General features: G+C 52.5%; 1 protein-coding gene across 6 annotated transcripts; it reads right to left on the reverse strand.

The window, feature by feature from the left end:
- Nucleotides 1–2017: 2017 nt before the first annotated feature.
- On the reverse strand, nucleotides 2018–11112 carry IRAK1 (interleukin 1 receptor associated kinase 1). 6 transcript variants are annotated; one of them, XM_081126703.1, is made up of 14 exons: nucleotides 10906–11104; nucleotides 10636–10803; nucleotides 10400–10531; nucleotides 10175–10275; nucleotides 9794–9982; nucleotides 9503–9567; nucleotides 9207–9321; nucleotides 8371–8489; nucleotides 7672–7879; nucleotides 7198–7263; nucleotides 5274–5510; nucleotides 4199–4619; nucleotides 3561–3704; nucleotides 2018–3150 (listed from the first exon to the last, which is right to left on the reverse strand). In XM_081126703.1, the coding sequence occupies exons 1-14, from the start codon at nucleotides 11039–11041 to the stop codon at nucleotides 3089–3091; spliced, it is 2163 nt and encodes a 720-aa protein (XP_080982829.1). In that variant the 5' UTR covers nucleotides 11042–11104; the 3' UTR covers nucleotides 2018–3088. The 6 variants fall into 6 exon arrangements, with proteins under 6 accessions (XP_080982829.1, XP_080982833.1, XP_080982832.1 ...); XM_081126707.1 differs by having other exon boundaries at nucleotides 10636–11112; XM_081126706.1 differs by lacking the exon at nucleotides 5274–5510.
- Between the last annotated feature and the right edge of the window lie 8644 nt (nucleotides 11113–19756).

A 19756-nucleotide genomic window follows, 5' to 3' on the forward strand; every position in this document is an offset into this window, starting at 1 on the left:
GTCATTGGTTAAAGTAATCACAGGGGAAGTCAGAGAACATTATGAGCTGAATGATAATGAAAATAGAACATATCCAAATAAGTAGAATTCAACTAAAGCTGTTCTCAAAGGGAATTTGTAGCTTCATTTTTTAAAAATTTTTTTACATGTTTTTATTGATTTGAGAGGAAGGCAGAGGGAGAGAGACAGAGACATCAATGATGAGAGAGCGGCATTGACCGGCTGCCTCCTGCACACCCCCTGCTGGGGATCGAGCCGGCAACCCGGGTATGTACAGGAATTGAACAGTGACCTCCTGGTTCATAGGCTGATGCTCAACCACTGAGCCATGTCGGCCAGGCAGGGAATTTGTAGCTTTAAAAGCTTATGTTAGAAAAAGAAAGGTTTAAAACCAATTATTTTAAGGTTACATTTTAAGAAGTTGGAAAAAAGGTGAGCAAATTAAAACCAAAATTAGTTTCATTACTCCAAAATAAGAAAGGAAAGGATAAAGAATGAAAATTAACAAAATAGAAAATGGACAAACAATGGAGAAAAATCAACGAAACCACAATTTGGTACTTTGAAATGTTTGATAAAATAGTTAAGCTATCTGGGACAGCGATTTTCAACCAGTGTGCCGCAAGAATTTTTAAAACATGCAGTACCGGACTATTTAGTCAGGGGCACTGACCTCTTCTCCCTTAGATTGTCAAATAAAATGACAACAGCCAACACAATAGCCATCCAGTGTGAATGAATCAAAATTATACCTATTTTCTGTCAGATCAGCAAAAATGTATTTTTTGGTGTGCTGCAGAATTTTAGTAATTGGTTTATGTGCCATGAGATGAGAAAGGTTGAAAATCGCTGCTCTAGGATGATGAACAAAAAAGGAAAGTCACAAATGACCAATATCAGGAATGAAAGGGGGGATGTTACTACAGTGCCTGCAGGTGTAAGAGGAGGAGAAGGGGGATTAACTTTATGCCAATTTAGACGAAACAGACAAATTCCTTGAAAGACACAAATTACTAAAACTGACACATGAAGAAACAGAAAATCTGAATGGGCTGATAGCTAATTGAAGAAATTGAATTTAGAATTAAAAACCTCCTAAAGAAAACTCCAGGTACAGATGCCTTCACTGGTGAATCCATTAAACATTTAAAGACGTTAACACTAAGCATACACAAGCCCTTTAAGAAAATAAGAGCAGGGAACACTTTCCAATTTAATTTCATGAGGCCCTGATACCAAAATCATATAAAGATATTACCAGAAAACTGCAGATCAATATCCTTCATGAATATAGACCCAAATATTCTCAAGAGATATTAGCAAGTGAAATTCATCAAGTGCTCTTTTTAGCTAGGGAATGCAAAGTTGGTTGATTTGAAAATCAAGTGATGTTTCACCACACTGACAAAATACATATACGACAATCCCATAGCTAGCATTATACTCAATGGTGATAGAGAACACTTTGCACCTACAATTGAGAACAAGGCAAGGATGTCTACCTTCACCACTTCTATTTAACATTTGACTAGAGGCTCTAGTCAGTGCTATAAAACAAGAACTAAAAGGCAGATTGTAAAAGAAGTGGTAGAACTGTCTTTATTTGCAGATGAAATGATTGTGTACACAGACTAACCCAAGGTATTTACCAAAAAACTGTTAAAGCTAGTAAGTGAATTTGAGCAAGGTCACAGAATGCAAAGCCAACAGACAAAAGTCAATTGTATTCCTACACACTATCAATGATGAATTAGGAAATGCTATCAAGATACCATTTACAATAGCATCAAAACCCGTAAAATGTATAGGGAAAACTTAACAACCCATTTAAGTCCTGTTGGGTAGTGGTGTTGTGGACCTGCCACCAGTATGGTGGCTTACTGGGAGTGGAAACAAGAGCCTCTAGAGGATTTGGGGGGTCTGGTGTTTTGGGTTGGACAGTCAGGAACTCCGAGGTGAAAGCACGGGAAAAGCTTGAGGCTTTCAGTGCAACAAACTCCGCAAGTACAACCAGAGATTGAAACATAAGCTTTTATTACTCTAGTACAACTTGGACTTCACCAAGGCCTAGCTTTGTGGGGCATGTAGTGTGACTCATGATTGTGGACACAAAATCATTGTAAGCCTGTGCTACAGCCCTGGGCTACTTTCGAAGACACTCGGTTTCAAGAAACTTCACTTGCTTCTCAAACTGAGTCCCATTTTCTTTTTCCTTCTTCTCTGCCTTGATCCCAACTTCTTGCCTTGGGGCTTCTCTGTCTGGGTAATACAGGACTCCGGCCTAGGTGAACCTTGGGCAGTGGCCCCTTTGCCACAATCAGTGCCTGGGCCTGATGCTGAGCCTAAAGCCTCTGGAGGCTGACTTGGTTTGGACCCGTCTATAGCATCCTGGAGTGGCCTGGGTAGCAGGCAGTCATGTTAGGCTAGCTCTCAGCTCCTTAGTGAAGCCTACAGGCACTGGCCTGATGCAGGCGCTGCTGGACTCTCTGAGGTATCTCAGAACCCTCATTTCTAGCTAGTGGACTGAACCATAGGACAGCCACACCTCTCTTTTCCACATTGCAAGCAGCTGGGAGGGTCCCAGGCCTAACTCGCACTATTGTACAGAGTGGCCAATTTCCCCCAGGGCTTCAGCAAAGTACAAAGAGAAGGGCTAAGGGCTGCTGCTGTAGGCCTGAGCTGCAAATGCCTTGTCCAGCTCTCAGGGGAGCCAGCTCCCTGCTGCATCCCATTGTACCAGTGGTCCCATTCACCTCTCCTCTCTGGCCTATGCAGCCAGCAGCCTTAGACATGTATTCCTCCCCCACACGCCCCTCTCATGACAGTGGCTTTCCTCTCCCCCAAATGGACTGAGGCAGGCCTCTGAGATGTCCTGCCCTACTGCCAGCTTCCAGCAGGCGGCCTGGGTGGCTCTGAGCCTGGCCTGTGCCCACACCCCTACAGCACAGGGGCCACCACCTGCTCTGCCCTGTGAAGCTGGGGCCCCACCCCTATTGCCCACAGGCTCCTGAGGGTTCATGTGCTATGAGAACTTCCAACCATGAGAACTTTGACTTCCGGGTTTGGGGGATCCGCCCGCATGAAGAGCTCAGCTCTGAAATTCATCACTCTCTTCCGGGCCCTGCCTGTCTTGGTATTCCAGGCCCAAGTCTGCAGGAGGAAAATGCCAGTTAGTAAATGGAGGAGGCTCCTTGGCTGCCAGAGGGCTGGTTCAAGGGCTGGGCCATGGTTTCCCCTCAGCTCCCAGGGTGCTTTCTGGAATTAGGGTTTCTATTCCTAAGCGGAGCTTGTTCAAATAGCACCTGGAATGGAAAATGCTTGCTAGAAGCAGAGGGGGCACTGGCACCCCAGGGCTAAGGGAAGGTGCTGTTTCAAGAGAAAATGAGGGAGCCAGAGGGAGGCATGGGAGTAGGCTGGGCTTCCAGCCATTGTTAGAGGGGGTGAGTGGCCTGTCTCACACCCTTGGGTAGCAGGGTCCTCATCAGTACATGATTAAAAAAAACACTGCTGTTTGGGGCTAGCATGAGGCTGAGCATCCGGCTGCAAAGCGCAGAGGGTACCTGGGAGGGAGCTTGACGACAGTAGCTGCAGGCTGTCTAGGACCCCATCCTCGTACAAGGCCAGCTTCTGCACCATCTTCTGTCGCGCTGGGTTGATGACAATCTGTGGTGGCCGTGATGACGCAGAACTGCCCAGGAGTGATCCTGGGGTAGAGAGAGTGCCCTTGTAGCTTCAGGGGCTGTTATCCCTAGGAACTCCTCACTGACACTCCCGGTCTCACGATTCTTCCTGGCCCCCAGCCTAGCTTCCTGCCCTCAGGAGAGAAGTCCTCAGGGCCCTAAAGGCAGGGACTAGGAGGGGCTGCATCATGGCCCTGACTCCCAGCCAGGCCAGGAGCCTAGTCCTGAGTAGAGCCTCCTTGTTCCTAGCTCAACAGAAAGTAAGCTCCTGACCTCCTCTCGCCCACCTGAGGGGCATTGCCTGGGACGATGAAACAATGCTGAGCTGTCCTCTGCACCCCTTTCCAAGGCCAGGCAGGCTACCTGTCCTAAGACAGAGGCCTGGAGCTTGCTAGGGACAGAGTGAGCTTAACATCAGGCCCCAGTTCTCTTATCCCAGAAAGCTGGAGCTGAGAAGTATGGGGACTGTTGCCAAAGGAGGCCCCTGGTCCCTATTCTGGGCACATGTCCCCAGCTACCTTCCACAGCTGTGGGCTGGGGCCCTGGGCCACTCCCCCATAACTCTCGGGTGGCACCCCTTTGAGTAGAGCCGTCCTGCCCAAGGGGTGCTGGAGTCCACGTGGCGGCCTCTTGTCCAGGGCTGTCTGGCAGGGCTGGGCCTGGGGGGCAGCTCATGGTCAGGTGCCAGGAATGCAGAGCAGCTGATAGGCCAGACACACTCTCGTCACTCTCCACAGGCTGGTTGTGGCCTTTCTGGAGCTGCTCTGTAACTGGGGCTGGGGCTCCTGAGGGCACTGCCAGGGGCTGCCGGGGGCTGGCACTGCTGGTGGTGGACATGTAGGAGTTTTCCTGTGGGGAAGGAGGGTTGCGGCAGGCAGCCTCTGCTTCCAGGAATGGCCCTGCCACTGCTGCCTGAAGTCTCTCCAGCCTCTCGTACACCTGCGAGGAGAAAGAGGGACTCTCAGGGTAAGTAATCCATCACAGCCCTCACAAAAGACAGTCAAACCACAAGGCTGCTCCAAATCATCTGTGACCTGCCTTGGGGCTTCGGCTGCCATCCCAGGCCCCACATCACTGCTCTGGAGGCTGTGGGGAGCACTAAGCTGGCACACTCTGCAGCCAGGAAAGCTCTGTCTCTTGCTCCTTTGTCCCTGCCATAAGGCGCACTGAGAGTCACAGCCACCAAAGCTAAGGACTGAGAACGGCTTCTGTCTTCTAGAGAGTGAATCTCACTACCTTGCTGTTCTCAAATAGGGATTCTCTATTCTCAACTGTCAGAGGTAAAGAGGCTGCGGCCAGGGAAGGGACAGAAAAAAGGCAGATGCAATGGTGCGGTATATCCAGAAGAGGGAGCAATAGAAGTCCTTTGCCTCTCTACAGCCCAGGCAGGGTTCAGTGAGGCCCCCGCCACCCCAGGCAGAACCAAAGGGCAAGTGAGAAATGTATGGAGACTCTGTTTCCAGAAAGAGGTCTGGCAGGTGCTGTGTTTGGGTCACTACAGGGTAGTGCCAAGAATGCAGGATTTCCAGTAGGCCACTGCCCCCATGGATAGTAGGTGCCTCAAATGCTTCCTGTCCCCCTCCTCCAGGATACCTGGGTCATGGGGGGTCTCCTCTTAGCCCGGTGGTGCAGGCAGCAGCAAGCCAGCTGGCCCAGGGCCAGGCCTAGCTCGGGTGGGCATGGGCCAGGTCTGGGGTCCAGGTGCTTCTTGTAGATCTGGGTGGCGATTGGGGCAGCCCAGGCATCTGAGGCCAGACCTGCCTGGAGTGTGGTCTGGGTGCTTTTCAGGACCACCCCGGCATCCTCAGCTTCCTCTTTAACCAGGTCTTTCTGTGGGACAGATACTGTGAGCATGGCCGCTAGGAAGGCTGTGCCTTCAGCTGAATTCCCCAGGCCCTGGGTCACTGACTCCTGTGATCTTTCTTCGGTTGATTAAGCACCCATTGTGTGTCCAGCACTGCCCCAGGCCCTAGGCATACAGCAACAAACAGAACAGCCTGGGCCCACTTTCACAGAGTGGACTTCCTAGAGGGGGGAGATGCCAAAAACAAGCCTATAAAAGCAATGGAAAACTCTGGCAGAGGCCCATGAGCAAGTGGCACCTGAGCTAGGATCTGAAAGCATGAATTAACCAGAGAGGGCAGAACCAAGAAGGACAATGTACCATGGAGAGACACCCCAGAACAGAAACAGGACTGGAGGCCACCTTGAGTTCTGAGATGGGAAGGACCAGGAGGAAGAACCTGAATGGGGGCTGACTTTTCAGGCCCTAGGATAGGCAGCAGAGAGCCTAGAGGACAGAGAGAAGGCTGGTGGTGGCAGGCCCTGGGGAGTTGAGGCTATATTCAGGCATTGGGCCTTCACCCCAGGCACAGTGGGAAAGCAAAGGGGTTTCCATGATGTCTTTACATTTTTTCCCTTTTTATTGATTTTAGACAAAGAGAGGGGGAGAGAGAGAGAAACAATGCTCTGTTGTTCCACTCATTAATGCATTTACTGGTTGACTCCTGACTGAGGATCAAATGTGTAACCTTGGTGCATTGGGACGAAGCTCCAACGGAGTCATCCAGCCAGGGCTCTTTACATTTTTGAACGATTAATTTGGCAGTGGCACAGAGGACAAATGGAAAGGATCCAAAGACGACCAAAGAAGGACCCCCTGAGGAGTCCGGGGCAGTGATGAAAACAGAGAGAGCAGCCCTAGTTGGATGTGCCGATGGGTGTGGAAGGTGAAGGAAGGCTACTGTCTGGCTCCCTGGTTCCTGGCCCAGACCCCGTAATGGACAGAAACAGCTCCAAGCCAGGAGCAGAAGCAGCTGAAGGTATACCAATTGGTAAAGTGTAAAGAGCAAATGTTGACTGAGCACATTCTGGGCTCAGAAAGTGTCTAAGTGTTGCACAGGCATTAAGTTTGCTTCCACATTGGGAAAGGGGACGAGCAAAGAGTGGAGATTTGCTCCAAGAACACAGTCCAGTTGGGACTACAACTCAGGTCTCATCTCAGTCCGTGGCGAGGCAGGCAGGAACCATGATTAAGAGGTGGGGGCAGTTCAGACCTGCCTTCACAATGAGTGTTTGTCTGCTGTGGGCCTGGTGGGGCCCAGAAAAAGGCTTCTCAGAGCCTGCCCAATTCTCCGTCCACAGCCTCTCGCAGGCTCCCATGTTCTCTTTTCCACTGTAGCTTCTGGTCCCAAAGCACTGGGACTACCTTGCTAGGAAGCTCCCTCCCCTCCCCCCAGCCGAGGTGGGGTCTGGAAAAGCCCAATGGATCTACAGACAACAGGTTCCTCTTCATCAAGGTAAAGAAAGCTGTTTGGGCCCTGCCTACTTTCAAAGATGAGTCAGCAGCAGCAAAGGCTGGCTGCTGTGGAGTGTGGCATTCCAGATCTTTCCACCCTCCAGGGCTGCACCTGTTGGTTGTCAGGAGTAGTGCCTCCCTGCCCCCTCTCTCTCCTTCCCTGTCTGCCTCTCTCCCTTCCTGTCTGCCTCCCTCCCTGCCCCGCCTCAGGAGGCTCACCAGGTACTTGGTCTTGGCACCATGTGTCCTCACAGCCCTCTGGCCAGCTAGGGTCTCCAGAACTACCTGGAGAGAGAGCAGATGGAGAGCATAGCAGTGGCTTCTGGGATGGTGCTGTCCCAGGCCTTGGTGGGGAGGCCACAAGCAGAGGAGGTTTGTGGGGTAGACAGAGTGGCCCAGTCCTTAGGCAGATCAGGATCACCTCCCTGCAGGGACAGAGCCAGATGTCAGGGGAATGAAGCTTTGGCAGTTTGGAGCACCGACTTGAAGAAAAAGAATGCAAAATGACAAATATGAAATGAGGTGCAGGGCCAAGGAAGGGGCCCATGCCAGGGAGGGAGGGGCCTGCAGCTGAGGCTCTGTTAACTTCCTGCCGGGTTGGCCTCCGGCTCTATATGGAATTCTGCAGGCCCTCTTGACTTGGCTGGCCACAGCTTCCCAGCCCTCCAGCCAGTAGAGGGGACTGTGGCTCACCACGCCAAAGCTGAAGGTGTCAGTGTCCACGGCCAGCCTCCCGGTCTTGATGTATTCCTCGGGCAGGTAGGCCAGGGTGCCGCGCACGGTCTGAGTCCGGGCCACGGTGCTGCTCTGACCAGGATTGGCTGCTGCAAAACGGCTGAGACGAGCCAGGCCAAAGTCTCCCAGTTTGGGCATCAGTCTATCATCCAGAAGGACGTTGGAACTTAGGGGAGAAAGGACGGATGTCAGCCTGGCCCTGGCCCCAGCTCACTCTGCCCCCCACACCTGCCTGGCCCTGACATAACTGGACTTGAAGACCCCACACTACACCCTGCCTACAGAGAGTGGCTGGTACTGTTAGAACAGTCCAGCTACCTGGGCGCTTGCAAGCAGCACCTAGAGCACCCTTGCATAGTTCAGCCCCTACACAGCAGTGGGCCCTGTCCTTGGCTTCTGCTTCCACATCTGTCCCATGCCAGGTACTCAGTGACCCTGGGTCCCGCTCTGATGTCCCAGGCCTTGGGGCTGCACCTTGCCCACCATCTCTGCTTTGAGCAGGGGGCCAGGCCTAACCTCATGAGGGGCACTCAGGGCAGGGCTCCTCTGGACAAGGCTCCCTGCTGGTGGAAAGTTTGGGAGCACCATTGCCTTGCCATAGCCTCCACTCCTGCAGCTCTCAGGGGACCCAGGGGCCTGGCTGTGCCCCCTTCTTACCTCTTGACATCTCCATGGATGAGGCTAGGGCTGTCCTGATGTAAAAACTGAATAGCCCGGGCTGTGCCCAGAAGGATGTCCAGGCGCTGAGGCCAGGAGAGAGGAGAGCAGGCCTGGGTCTGGAGTAGAGAGAGAGCAAAGGGGCACAGGGGAGGCTGGGGACCACTGTTCCTTGATCCTGACCCTCCCTCCACCTGTCACTGTGGGATCTGGACAAGCACTTCACTCTCTGGGCCTTAGTTTCCCCTTCTGGAAAATGAGGAGCAAAATACCCATGAGCTACTTCACACGAGAATTGAGACTAAGCTATGCTACCACTTTATAAAGCATACTGGGAATGGCTAGGACCGTGCTTTCTGGAGTCATCATATAATTCAGAGGTCCTCAGTTCCTGAAGTTCATTCATCTCAGGGTGATCAGGACATCACTGGAGGCTTTCTCCCTATTTCCCCCAACAATGTGTGCAGTTCACCCCTGTGTCTTGTGGGCACCTCACTAGACAGGGCCCAAATGTGGGTCCAGATAGTGCAGCCTGTTGCCCACTGCCCCCTTTCCTCAAGAGCAATACTGATGACACCTTTCAGCTACTCTGTTTGCAGAGAGGAGAAGCTTCAATCAATGACCCCCTTTTTAGAGGCACCACAACCCAGGCTCCTGGGCGTGCAGGAATAGTCAGGGAGAGGCCACAGAAAACGGTGGCCCACCTTGGCCAAATGCTAAGCCCAGTACTGCCTGCTGGTGGGACCCACTCATCGAGGCTCAGAGCCCAGGCCCCCTGCCCCACTCCTCCCAGGTGCTGCAGGTCTGGGGAAGCGTGTCAGGCCAGGTAAGACTACCTGGAAGTGGAGGCGGTCTTCCAGGGAGCCATTGGGCAGGAAGCCATAGACAAGGCAGTAGTAGCCACTCTGAGCACAGTAGCCAGCAAAGTCCACGATGTTTGGGTGACGAAACCTGCTTGGAAAAGTGGGGCCTCAGTGCTCTGGCCCCCAGCCTCCACCATGCTTTCCATCTTGCTGTTGTGGGAGTGACCAGTGCCTACTGGTCCCTCAGCTAGGCTGGGCCTGGCAGGCTTCGGTATCCCAGGGAGCTAGGTCCCATGGTGTGTGGTCCTGGAGGGATGCCCCAGGCTCACCGTGATAGCTGCTCCACTTCGGTCAGGAAGCTCTGCTTGACAGTGGTCCACTCCAGGTCTGCCTCCTGTAGCCCCCAGGGAAAATGGGGGGGCAGCATGAGGCTCTTGCAGCCAAGGCTTGATGGCCACTCCCAGTGCCATCTGTCCTGGGCCCAGAACAACCAAGGGGTTGGGGACTTTAGCTGGGGAATCAGAGGGCTGAAGGAGCTGTGTGGGAAGCAAGGGGGAAGACCAGAAAGGTGAGGGTCTGCTGCCGGCCTTCCAAGACCCTCAGAAGGATGCTACACCCACCTCCTTCAGTTTCTTCACAGCATACACTGTGTTCCTCAGTACGGCCCGGTACACACACCCAAAGCCGCCCTCCCCGATTTTCAGCTCCTCTGAGAAGTTGTGGGTGCCTTGGGAAATCTCATGGAGAGGCCAGCAGAATGAAGAGGGGTGGTTCCCTTGCAGGAAGGACACTGCGTTCTCTGGGCTCTGCTGTAGAAAGAGATCCCAATCAGGTGAGGTCCTGTCTTCTTCCCTCAGCCCTGGCCACAAGCTCTCCCCAGCCCAGGTACCTCCCAGCTGGCCCTGCTGGACCAGCTGGGGCTCCCCGGTGTACCAAAGCCTGGGTTTCTTGTTCCTTGTCTGGAACCTTTCGGGGGGGGGGGGGGGGCAGGACCCACATACCTTGGTAGAAGAAAAGCCTAGAGATGGTGCTGGTGGCCAGACAGCAGGGCTTGGGACAGGGCCGCACTCAGGCCCAGAATGGGTCTGGGAGCCTGGAAAAGCTTCATAAACACACTAGTGAGAGGTAGGTAGAGACCAGCGGCGGGGTCTATGGCAGGGTCTGGAGCCATGGTCAAGGTGGCCTTTTCTTCAGGTCCATCAAGCCCAACACCAGAGCCCTCTTACCTGGGGAGAGGAGGGTGGAAGCTGACAACTGCAAGTTTGGGGGGCTGGGGGCCTTGGCCTCAAAGGGTGCAGAGATGCTGCTAGTCCTCGGGGCGGTGGTGCTGGAGGGTGGGAGGGGGGCAGGAGGGTGCCCTGGGACGTTAAGGAAGGAAAGTATGGTTACGCCTTGGCAGGGGGAGGAGCCCCGTGAGAGGCCTCCAGCTCTAGGGTCCCAGGTCCCAGGGCTGCATGCTCACAGGCCGTAATGATGTCCCTGGCGCGGAGCAGCTGCAAGTGCGTGAGGATGTGCACGAGGTCAGACACGCGGGCGTTTCGGTTGATCCAGGGCCACAGGACGCTGGCTGTTCGCTGCCCAGAGCGTTCGCACAGCCGTAGCTCGGTCTGGTCACGCACAATCAGGGCGGCTGCGGGGCAAGGGGCGTCAGGCCTAGGCGCTGGGGCCGGCGCACCCCCCCCCCCCGCCCCGCCCCGCCCCTTCCCTCCCGAGCCGGCCCGCCGCCACCTACCGAATTGGCACCAGTCGCTGGGCTCCAGGGCGTCCATCACTTTGTAGAAGCGACACATGACCCAGGGTGGCACCTCGTACAAGAAGTGCTGGGCGCCGGGAGCGGCGGGGTCCCCCGGGCCTGGGCCCCCAGCCATGGCCGCCGCCGCCGCTGTCGCCGCCGCCAGGCCGGGGCCTCTTGGGGCCTCGGCCGGCCGGGTCCGCGGACACTGACTCACTTCCCCTTTAAGCCAGCCTCGTGCGACGCCCGCCTAGGCGGAAGGGGCGGTGCCCCGGGACTCCACCATCTTGCTTGCTGCTGGCGCCACCGCAGCGGCCCTCGGCCACACGGGGGCGCTGCACGTGGTCCCTTACCGCGAAAGCAGCTCCTCTGCGCGGGGCCGGGAGGGCTAGGCGGGCTTCCAGGAGGAGGGGCCATCAGAGTGGGGCTCCGAGGGATGGAGGGGAGCGGTTCCCAGCACGGAGGACGGTGGCTATGGCGAAGGTATGGGGCGTCCGAGAAAGGGCTGGAGCAGGGCCTTGTTGACAGTCATAGGGAGGCCCCCTTTAGACGTTTTGGCTTTATTTGGGAGGCATGGAGAGTCGAGAGAGATGCTGGTAGAACTGGGTCAGATGTGGGTTACATACACAAAGGCCCCTGGCTCCTGTCAGCTGGCCGTGTGGCTGGGTGCAGGGAGAACAGTATGGAAACTTGTACAGCAGCCTGCCCCAGCTCTGAGCATTTTCATCCACCTCCTGTGCCTGGATACCATCTTTTCTGCTCCTTCAGGAACCTGCAATAGCAAGTGTTCCCAATATCTTCCACTTTTCCTTCTTTGCTGGCTCCTTCCCACTAGCACATAAACTGGGTTTCTCTCTTTAAATAAAAGGGTTTCAGCGCCTGCTGTCCCTCCTCCCTCATCACGTTTCTGGCTCAGTTTGCATTCACTCCTGTGAGGATGGCTTCTCCCACCCTCTTTTCTACAGCAGTGGACAGGCACCAAGCTCAGTTCTCGGTCTGGTTGACGTCTTGGCCACATTGTCTCTCTTGTTCATTCCCACAATGCTCTGTAGCCTCCATTCCTCCACCCCACATCAGCAGCCACTATTTTCCTGTTGTCTCCCTGAACATCTCTGGAGTCCATCTCCTCCCCACTGGCCCACTGCCCTCACTACTATACTACCTCTTACCTGGACGAATGCGCTGGCTTCCTGGCGGCTTCCCTGCCTAGTCTCCATCCTGGTGCTCTTCCTCAGGCACAAATTAAGCCAAATACTTTCCTGCTTAAGACCTTCCCATGCTTTCTGAAGCCCTCTGATGGGTTCCAGCTCTTCAGTGCATCCTCCAATGCTGTCACAATGTGGCGCCTGCCCTCCCACCTCATGTCTAACTCTCTGTACATGTCAGCAGCCTTAAGCCATCCAGAACTCTTTAGTGTTCCAAGAATGGGCCAGGGCTTCTGCAGAGTTTGCACTTTGCAGTTTCCTGGCCCTCATGTGACAAGGTTGAGCTCGCTCAAACAGCTCCCTAGGTGGAAGCTAGGGTTAAAGCTCCCTAGGCCCCTCTGGCATAGCTGCCTGCAGCCCTTGGTATGTCTGGCATCTCTGGTGTATCCTTCTTGAGCCTCCTCCACTAGATGGGGGAAGACCCCACAAGCAGCACCAGGTGCCTTTCTCCTTTGTTTCTCCAGCTATGCATGTTTGCAAGGCAACAGGTCTACTTCCCTCACCATCCCCCTTGTCCTCTTGATCCTGACCCCAGAGGGCTTCTGCCACCCCAAGCTGTCCTCCCAGGGACTTAGGGCTGTTTCCAGAAACCAGGTCCACCCAAATATAGACCTCCATTGGAACCTCTTCCCAGAAGCCACAGTCACTCCCAAAGAGGATGCCAGCCACACCCTGAGTATGGGAAATTATCATGCATGCACACACCAAGCTCTATAAAGGAACAGGCACTTGGTCCTACTTGCTCACTGCTGGACTGCAGCACCCCAGACAGGCCTGGCACACAAGAGATGCTCACTACACACAGGTTGAATTTCAACCCTTTGTCTTAATGGTCAAGTCCAGCACTTACAAATGCACCTTCTAATAGATATGTCCACATTTGCATGTGAAGCTGGACACTGAGCAGTTGTTGTCCCCTCCAGCCCAGCAACAGCTTGGTGAGGATGACTGTGGTGGGGCAGGTAGCTCTTGAGAGCTCATAGCCTTACATGGAAACCAAGCAGCATAGGCAGGGTGTGACATCTACAAACCGAAGTGACAACAGCACCCCCTTTGGGCAGGGAGTCAGTTCAGCAGAGGCCATGGGAGGGTCTTAGGTGGTAGGCACAGGAGCGGGAGCTGGGGGTGGTGGTGGTGTGTATTTGCAAAAGCACCTCAGCACATCCAAACTGAAGAGGTGCCCCTATCATGGCCCTGAGAAATAGGGAAGTTGTGCTGCTGTGCAGAAGGCCTGCAGCCTACCTGTCTCTGGACCTAGGGCACAGCAGACAGATTTGTGCCAGGTCCTTTCCAGCTTGCCACTCCAGAGTTTCCTCACACATGCAGAGCAGTGTGCCTGGAAAGTGTGGCCTTGGGGCACCCAAAGGGAGGCAGTGTATGGAGCGGGCTGCCCTTTCCTCCCAAGGCAGTCCTGAAAGCAGCTGGCTCTCCTGTGTTCAGGGACACCAGACCGAATCAGGAAACACACCACCATGCTGTCCTGTGAGCTGTCAGGTAATGAAAGCCCAGACCTTTAGTCACTTTCACAGAGAGATTTATCGAGAATGCTAACAGCAAAGGATACAGTACTTCCCAACAAAAGGTGCAAACGCGTCACTTAGAAAGGCATGCTGAGTAGTCTTTGCTTTCACACGTATTAAAAAACTTACAAAAATAAAATAAAACTGCGTGCTGCCCATCTTTTCAAATAGTAAAAGAACCTTATGAAAAAATCACTTAATTTTACAACAAAAGACACAAACGGACATTTTTATGTAAATTTATAAGGCAAACTCTTTATATAATAAATAGGTTACAGGGAATTCAGTGGGGGGTGTTTTTGAAACGTATACAGGTACATTCAGACAGGTTTACTGAAATGGTACAAATTTCCTTAATAAATTGCCTTTTGTTTTTAAATATATCAGTGCTTTCAGTCATTTGGCTATACACAAAGAACCTTTTTTTGAACACTACAAAAAAGCAATCAATATTTTTTTTGTTTTTAAAACGACCTACTTATTTCCTAAAGTAATTGTCCCAAAACACAAAAACTGAAGGTGAATGCAATAGAGGGCTTTTAGAGACATCTCCAGCCAAGTCTGTCCTGGGCAGCTCCCTGTACCCCATGTTTACCTCTCCCATTCTCTGCACAGGGTGGCTGGCCTGTGTCACTGCAGCTCGGGAGGGGGCAGCCACCCTGCCTGGTTCCCACTACTACACCCCATGTGCAAATGGTCACTACAATCAGCACTGTCCTCACCTTTCAGAAGAAGGGTTGCCAGGCGCTAAGGGAGCACACATCTGTCCCTGTTTTGTGAACCCAAAACAATGTCTGGTGGGGGTAACGGCTTCTCTGAGGACCTGGTTTTGCCATGGAAAGGGAAGGGGGTTTCTCACACCCAAATTTTTCTGGGAATCTGATGACAGCAAAGGGAGCATATCCTCCTACCCCACCATCATCTTATGGCCTGGGATGGTTGGGAATTGAGAGGTCACATTAGTGTTATGCACTGGGGTAAGGAGCGGGATGTGATGGAGGTGTCCTAAATGGTTAATGCCCACTGCCCGACCTGTCTAGAAAGAGCTGCATCAGGTGAAGAGTGGCCAATCTGCCCTGTCAACATACACCTGACCTATGGCCACAGTGGAGATCTCCAGGGAGATGCCTACCTTTTGTCTGAGCCACTTGGTTCAGGCCTGCCCCAGGTTGGCCCTGCTCACACACCTCCTGGCTCCCCTCACAGGAACATAAACCTCGTCTGTCCTTAAAAATAACAATGATGCTAATAATCTTGGGGGGGGGGGGCGCAAAAGAATCTACTGGGTGGAACAAGATCTGGTTTTGCTCTGACTTTGAAAATGGCAACAAGTCAGCTATTCAGTCTGTTGGCTTAGATTTAACTTCTTGGGTGGCTTCTGGCTGATCTGAACAGGGGTCATCTCTTTGGGTCTCCCCTCTTGGGGAAATAGGACAGCCCCTCTCATCTCAGTCACCATCCCCTCCCTCTGAATTCGTTTGTTTGTAAAGAAAAGGTGTCTAGAAGCATTTGTCTCTGGAACAATTACTTTAAACATGGTTACAATACAAACTTCAGTTCAAACACAGAAGAGATTTACTTAGCAAAGTTCCTTTCACCCACCAATTACACAAATATAAGCCTCAACACCACAGTTAAGAGGACCAGTAGAGAGAACCTCATGTTTGGAACACAAAAGGGGAAATAAAAACCAAACCAAACCCAAACAGAAAACCCCCAGAAAAACAAGGGGTGAGAGGGAAGGGGAGGAGAGCTAACACAGCACACATTACAGTGTCCGGGTACACAGGAGCCCAGCGCGATAAAAGGGCTCGGCACACATTGAGTAACAGTCCTGGTGATATTTGGTCATATATTCATCAACTACTGACTCTGGAGCGGCTGTTATTGATTGAAGCAGTGACAAATCAAACGGAAAAGGAGGCCTTGGTAGCAAAGGAAGGAGCAGGCTTCAAGTTCTGCAAGCCTTGTGCACTCCACTGTCCAGCTCCCCAGAAACACTGAACTGGGCGGGCCCCGTTCCGGCCCAGCAGGGCGAGAGGTCACTGGGTGAGGCTAACTCGGGTGCTGATTTCCTACTTCCATCAGAAAGCATGCACGTGGACACATGCGGACACCCACCTGTTAGTGGCCAAGCATCAGTGGCAACGGCCTCCTCACCTCCTCGGCCCCATTCCAGGCAGGGTGGGCAAGGACATCATGGCCCACTGCTAATACTGAATGCAGGCTGGAGTGGGCCCCAGACCAGGTCCTCCGAGGGGCCCAAGGGTAGCCCAGCCGCCCAAAGAGCCTACAAGTGTTTCTCTTTTGGATTCAGGCCTCAGAAGAAGTATTGATGCTGGAAGGGAAGCTTTTGGCCCTGGTGATTATAATGCTCTCTGCTTTGGAAGAACAAGTTTCTGAATTTTTTTTTGGTGTTTTTAATTACTTAAAAAAAGGATCAAAAAGAATTGTTACAGCTAAACTCTCTAGCAGATATTGCTCATTAAGAATTACAAAAGCAAATGCAATTACTCGCAGGATGTGGGAGAAGAAAAAGGGGCATTTCTGGAGTCTTTGCCACCTCCTAGAGGAGACTGGACTCTCTATGTGGTTGTGGGGTCCCTGGCACTCTACTTGGTGCGGCTCACATGTTCAGAGACACAACAGGCCTCGTATCTTCCCTCCAGCTCCTGGACTCAGCAAAGTGGGAGCCCTACTAGTGGGGAGGCCTGCTGAGCTGACTCTCCACACATGATCACTCTGACTGGGTCACTGGAAGGGGTGGGGGATCAGGCCACCCCCATGGACTCCAGCTGCCCTACCCAGAGGTGGAAGGGGACCAGGTGGTGCCAACTACATTCTGGACTTCGCCAGGGTAAGGGAGCGCTCTTGCACCCACCCATTGAGGTGAACTGTCCTGCACCAGTATCCTGGGACCTCTCTCACAAGCACTGGAGAAACAGTGCAAAACCCGGGTGCTGCCTGGAGCCTCCTTAGCTTGGCACAGGGAAGCCCTTGAAAGAAGCGAGGAAAGACCACAGATCTGCTTGGACAGAAGAAGTGACCAGCAGACAGATTTGTCGGTGTGTTGTTTTTTTTGTTTTTGTTTTTTTTTTTCCCTTGTCCTATGCTACGGTTATCAGAAATATTGTAATTAAGCAACAGGTATAATTTTAACAGGTCTTTGTGTGTGTGTGTGTGTGTGTGTGTGTGGAGCCACAAGCAAAATGAGTTTATAATTGTGCAATATACAGATATATATATAAAAATTCAACTGCTTTGTGTGTCTAGTTGGTGCATTAAATAAAAGGGACAGAAAAAACAAAAAGCAAAATTAAAAAGCAAAACAAAAGCCCAGGACAGAGAAGACCAAGCAGGCCTATGCATATAGTCTATAAGATACCGGATATAATCAGGGTCACCAGGAAAAACAGCTTTGTCACTTTGACACACAAACACTGCGGGGAGAGGGACTACCAGTGGACAGGAGCCAAACCTCTTGGCATTTTCATCTTATTTTCTCTTGCTGCTAAGCAGGACCTGAGAAAAGGTAAGATAGAAGGGGAGCTAGAGGAGCAAAGACAATTTGCAAGTTTCCCAAATGCTCTGAAACTCAAGGCCAGATTTCCCCTGTGAGGGTCTCAGCTGTGCTGGAGGTGGGGGCACCTATCCTTACACTCACCCTCCCTCTGCCTCAGCTCTCAAGGGTGAGGAGCTAGTGGGGCACACACTACAGTGAGTGCTCAGGCTTCTGTCGTCACCTCCGAGTTCAGAAGGGGACGCCACTTCACCAGGCCATAGACCCCAAGGAGAACAGAGCACGGGAATGTCCTCAGGGGACAGGCTGTGCCACAGGCAGAGGCCAAGTGGGAGACATCACTCTTTTCTAGTTACCTGGGCCCTAGTTAGAACTCATTTTTTCTTGACAAATCAGAGCTTCTGGTAGGCCCTATGGAGATGAGAATGGAGCAAGAAACAGGTGGTGCTGGCGTGAGAATGATGCAGGCCTTCACAAGTCCCTGGTGACCACTCTGCTTCCCACACCAAGAGCTAGGCTCCTGTAGGTTTGGGATCAGGTGGGCCACTAACCTCCAGGCCACCCCAGAGGATGGGGGCAGAGCCAAGTCCTCAGGGACTGCTACCCAAGGGGAGATGGACTCTCTAATGACAGGATGGCTCTGAGTCTCAGATCCAGCAGCTTTGGGCTAGAATCCCCCTTGCCTGCAGCACTCACCACACATCAGGCCAAGCTCCAAGTATTTTTAGATCACAATTTTTGCAAAAGCTTGCTCTTGTTTGTTCAGAAACATTAAAATGTAATTTTTTGCCAAATATTTTCTAGGTTTTTCTTCTGAATTGTTGAGAGTGGGTTTCAATGTTCACTTTTTTCCCTTTTAATATGTAACTACAGACCCTGGGAGAGGCAGTATCCTAGCAATTTATAACAATTAGGCCTTTTCTAAAGATTGGTCTAAAAGAAAAAGACACAAAACTGGAGATTCAACAAACCCCTCCAGAGTGGAAGGGCTCACTGACCAAGAGCAAAGATGGATTCTTGCAGAAAGTACAGTAAGAGCAGGAATCCAACAAAGCAGGGACATAGCCACAGGCCTGGTAATGTTGCTGTGCTTGCCCACGGGCCAGCGGCTGGCACTTGGGGGACTGGCTAGGCAAACACCCATACGGCTCTAGACATGGATTGCTTCCTGAGGTCTGGGCCATTGGTCCTAGACTCTGTGCACAAAACTCGCATCAGGAAGCAATTCAGGGCAATGGCTCCAGCTAGGAATGGGTGTACAAAGGTCTCCAAGAACCAGTACCTGTGACCTCCCCTGACCACGTTAGTCCAGAGAGCCCAGTGGGAATGCTCCACAAGATCCAGCTGGCCCTCTTGTGAGTTTAGTTCATAACCTTTGCCCCCTCCTGGGCTTGGGCTGCTTATTAAGAGTTACTTAAAATCCAGAGGGCCTGCCTCCTTTCCCACCAAACATGGAAGTTTGTTTCTGGCTAGTGCCCTTTCATGATGGCTGTCACAGCAATGACAAACTGGGCAGAGGAGCAGGCAACAACTTGGGGCTGTTGCAGGTCTCACTGCCACTGTTTTTGGCTTCTAGCCTGGAACATGCCACTGAACAGACTGTTGTCCACATCTGCATGGGGTCTCAGTAGAAGCCAGGTGCTGGCTGTGCCCAGTGTCCACAGGCCACCACCATGACTTTCACATTCCAGGGAGCTGAGGGGCTGGGGTCCTTGGCTAGTTTGGCACTGATGGACTGGGGACGTGGCATTTTTAGGTGTCTCCTATGCCAGCAGAAGGGAACTGTACTAGAGCCTGGTTGTGGCCCAGTTCCCCAGTTCACTGAAGTGTCAAAGCTAGCAATCCCACTGGTAAGGACAAGCTCACCAATGGGCGGATAGGTAGGGCAGGGCTGGTGCTGGCATTGTGAAAGGAGCTCGAGGACATACAGAATTCTGTAAAGAAAAGAGGTAGTAACTAACAACTAGAATGATGGTTGGGGAGATTGAATGTGACTCTGTGACCTAGACCCATGGGGATCTGAATGTCGTTGGTCAATTCCTGTATTCTTCAGACCCTAAAAGATGTCCCCCAATCTTCGTGGTGTTCAAGTACATACAAAATCAAGGTCACACCCCAAACTGGGCGGAACACAGCTGGTGAGAATTCCAGGCTTTCCCTCCAACCTCCCATCAACCTGACTCCAGGAACAGAGGCAGCATGGAAGCTATAGGGCACCTGCCCATCAGGGGGACAAACCACCAAGGTGGCCTGCTTAAAGGTGACTCACTCATGATGCCTTTATTTGGGGAAGAGAAGGGAATGTGGAAGAAAGAGGGGGGACCATAAGGAGTCTCAGGCATCGCCTGCAGCTTTGGAACTCTAGGGGAGGAAGCTGGGGAGCTAAGGGGCTGCGGGTTGAGCCGGAGAGAAAGAAAACAACCCTTGAGATGCTGTGTTCTTGACCATCAATGCCCAGTCAGAACCCTGAATAAATGGTCATGGGTAAAAGGTCGGTCTGGTGGGTCCCGCACTCCTCTTCCCAGGACCAGATGGTAATGAGCTGATGGGGAGGCCAGCCAGCTCCTGACATTGGTCCCAGGAGCCACATTTCACTGGACTAGGTA

Source organism: Miniopterus schreibersii, assembly GCF_964146895.1.
Source record: "Miniopterus schreibersii genome assembly, chromosome: X".
Lineage (NCBI taxonomy): Eukaryota > Metazoa > Chordata > Mammalia > Chiroptera > Miniopteridae > Miniopterus > Miniopterus schreibersii.

Bases quoted from the DNA above. Each gene is read 5' to 3' on its own strand.
- IRAK1 (XM_081126707.1), bottom strand. From the start codon at position 11,041: ATGGCTGGGGGCCCAGGCCCGGGGGACCCCGCCGCTCCCGGCGCCCAG. The intron at 10,276-10,399 runs GTAAGAGGGCTC...GTGTTTATGAAG, and splicing joins TTCCACCCTCCTCTCCCCAG to CTTTTCCAGGCTCCCAGACC. The intron at 9,322-9,502 runs GTGAGCCTGGGG...TTTTCCAAGCAG, and splicing joins GAAGTGGAGCAGCTATCACG to GTTTCGTCACCCAAACATCG.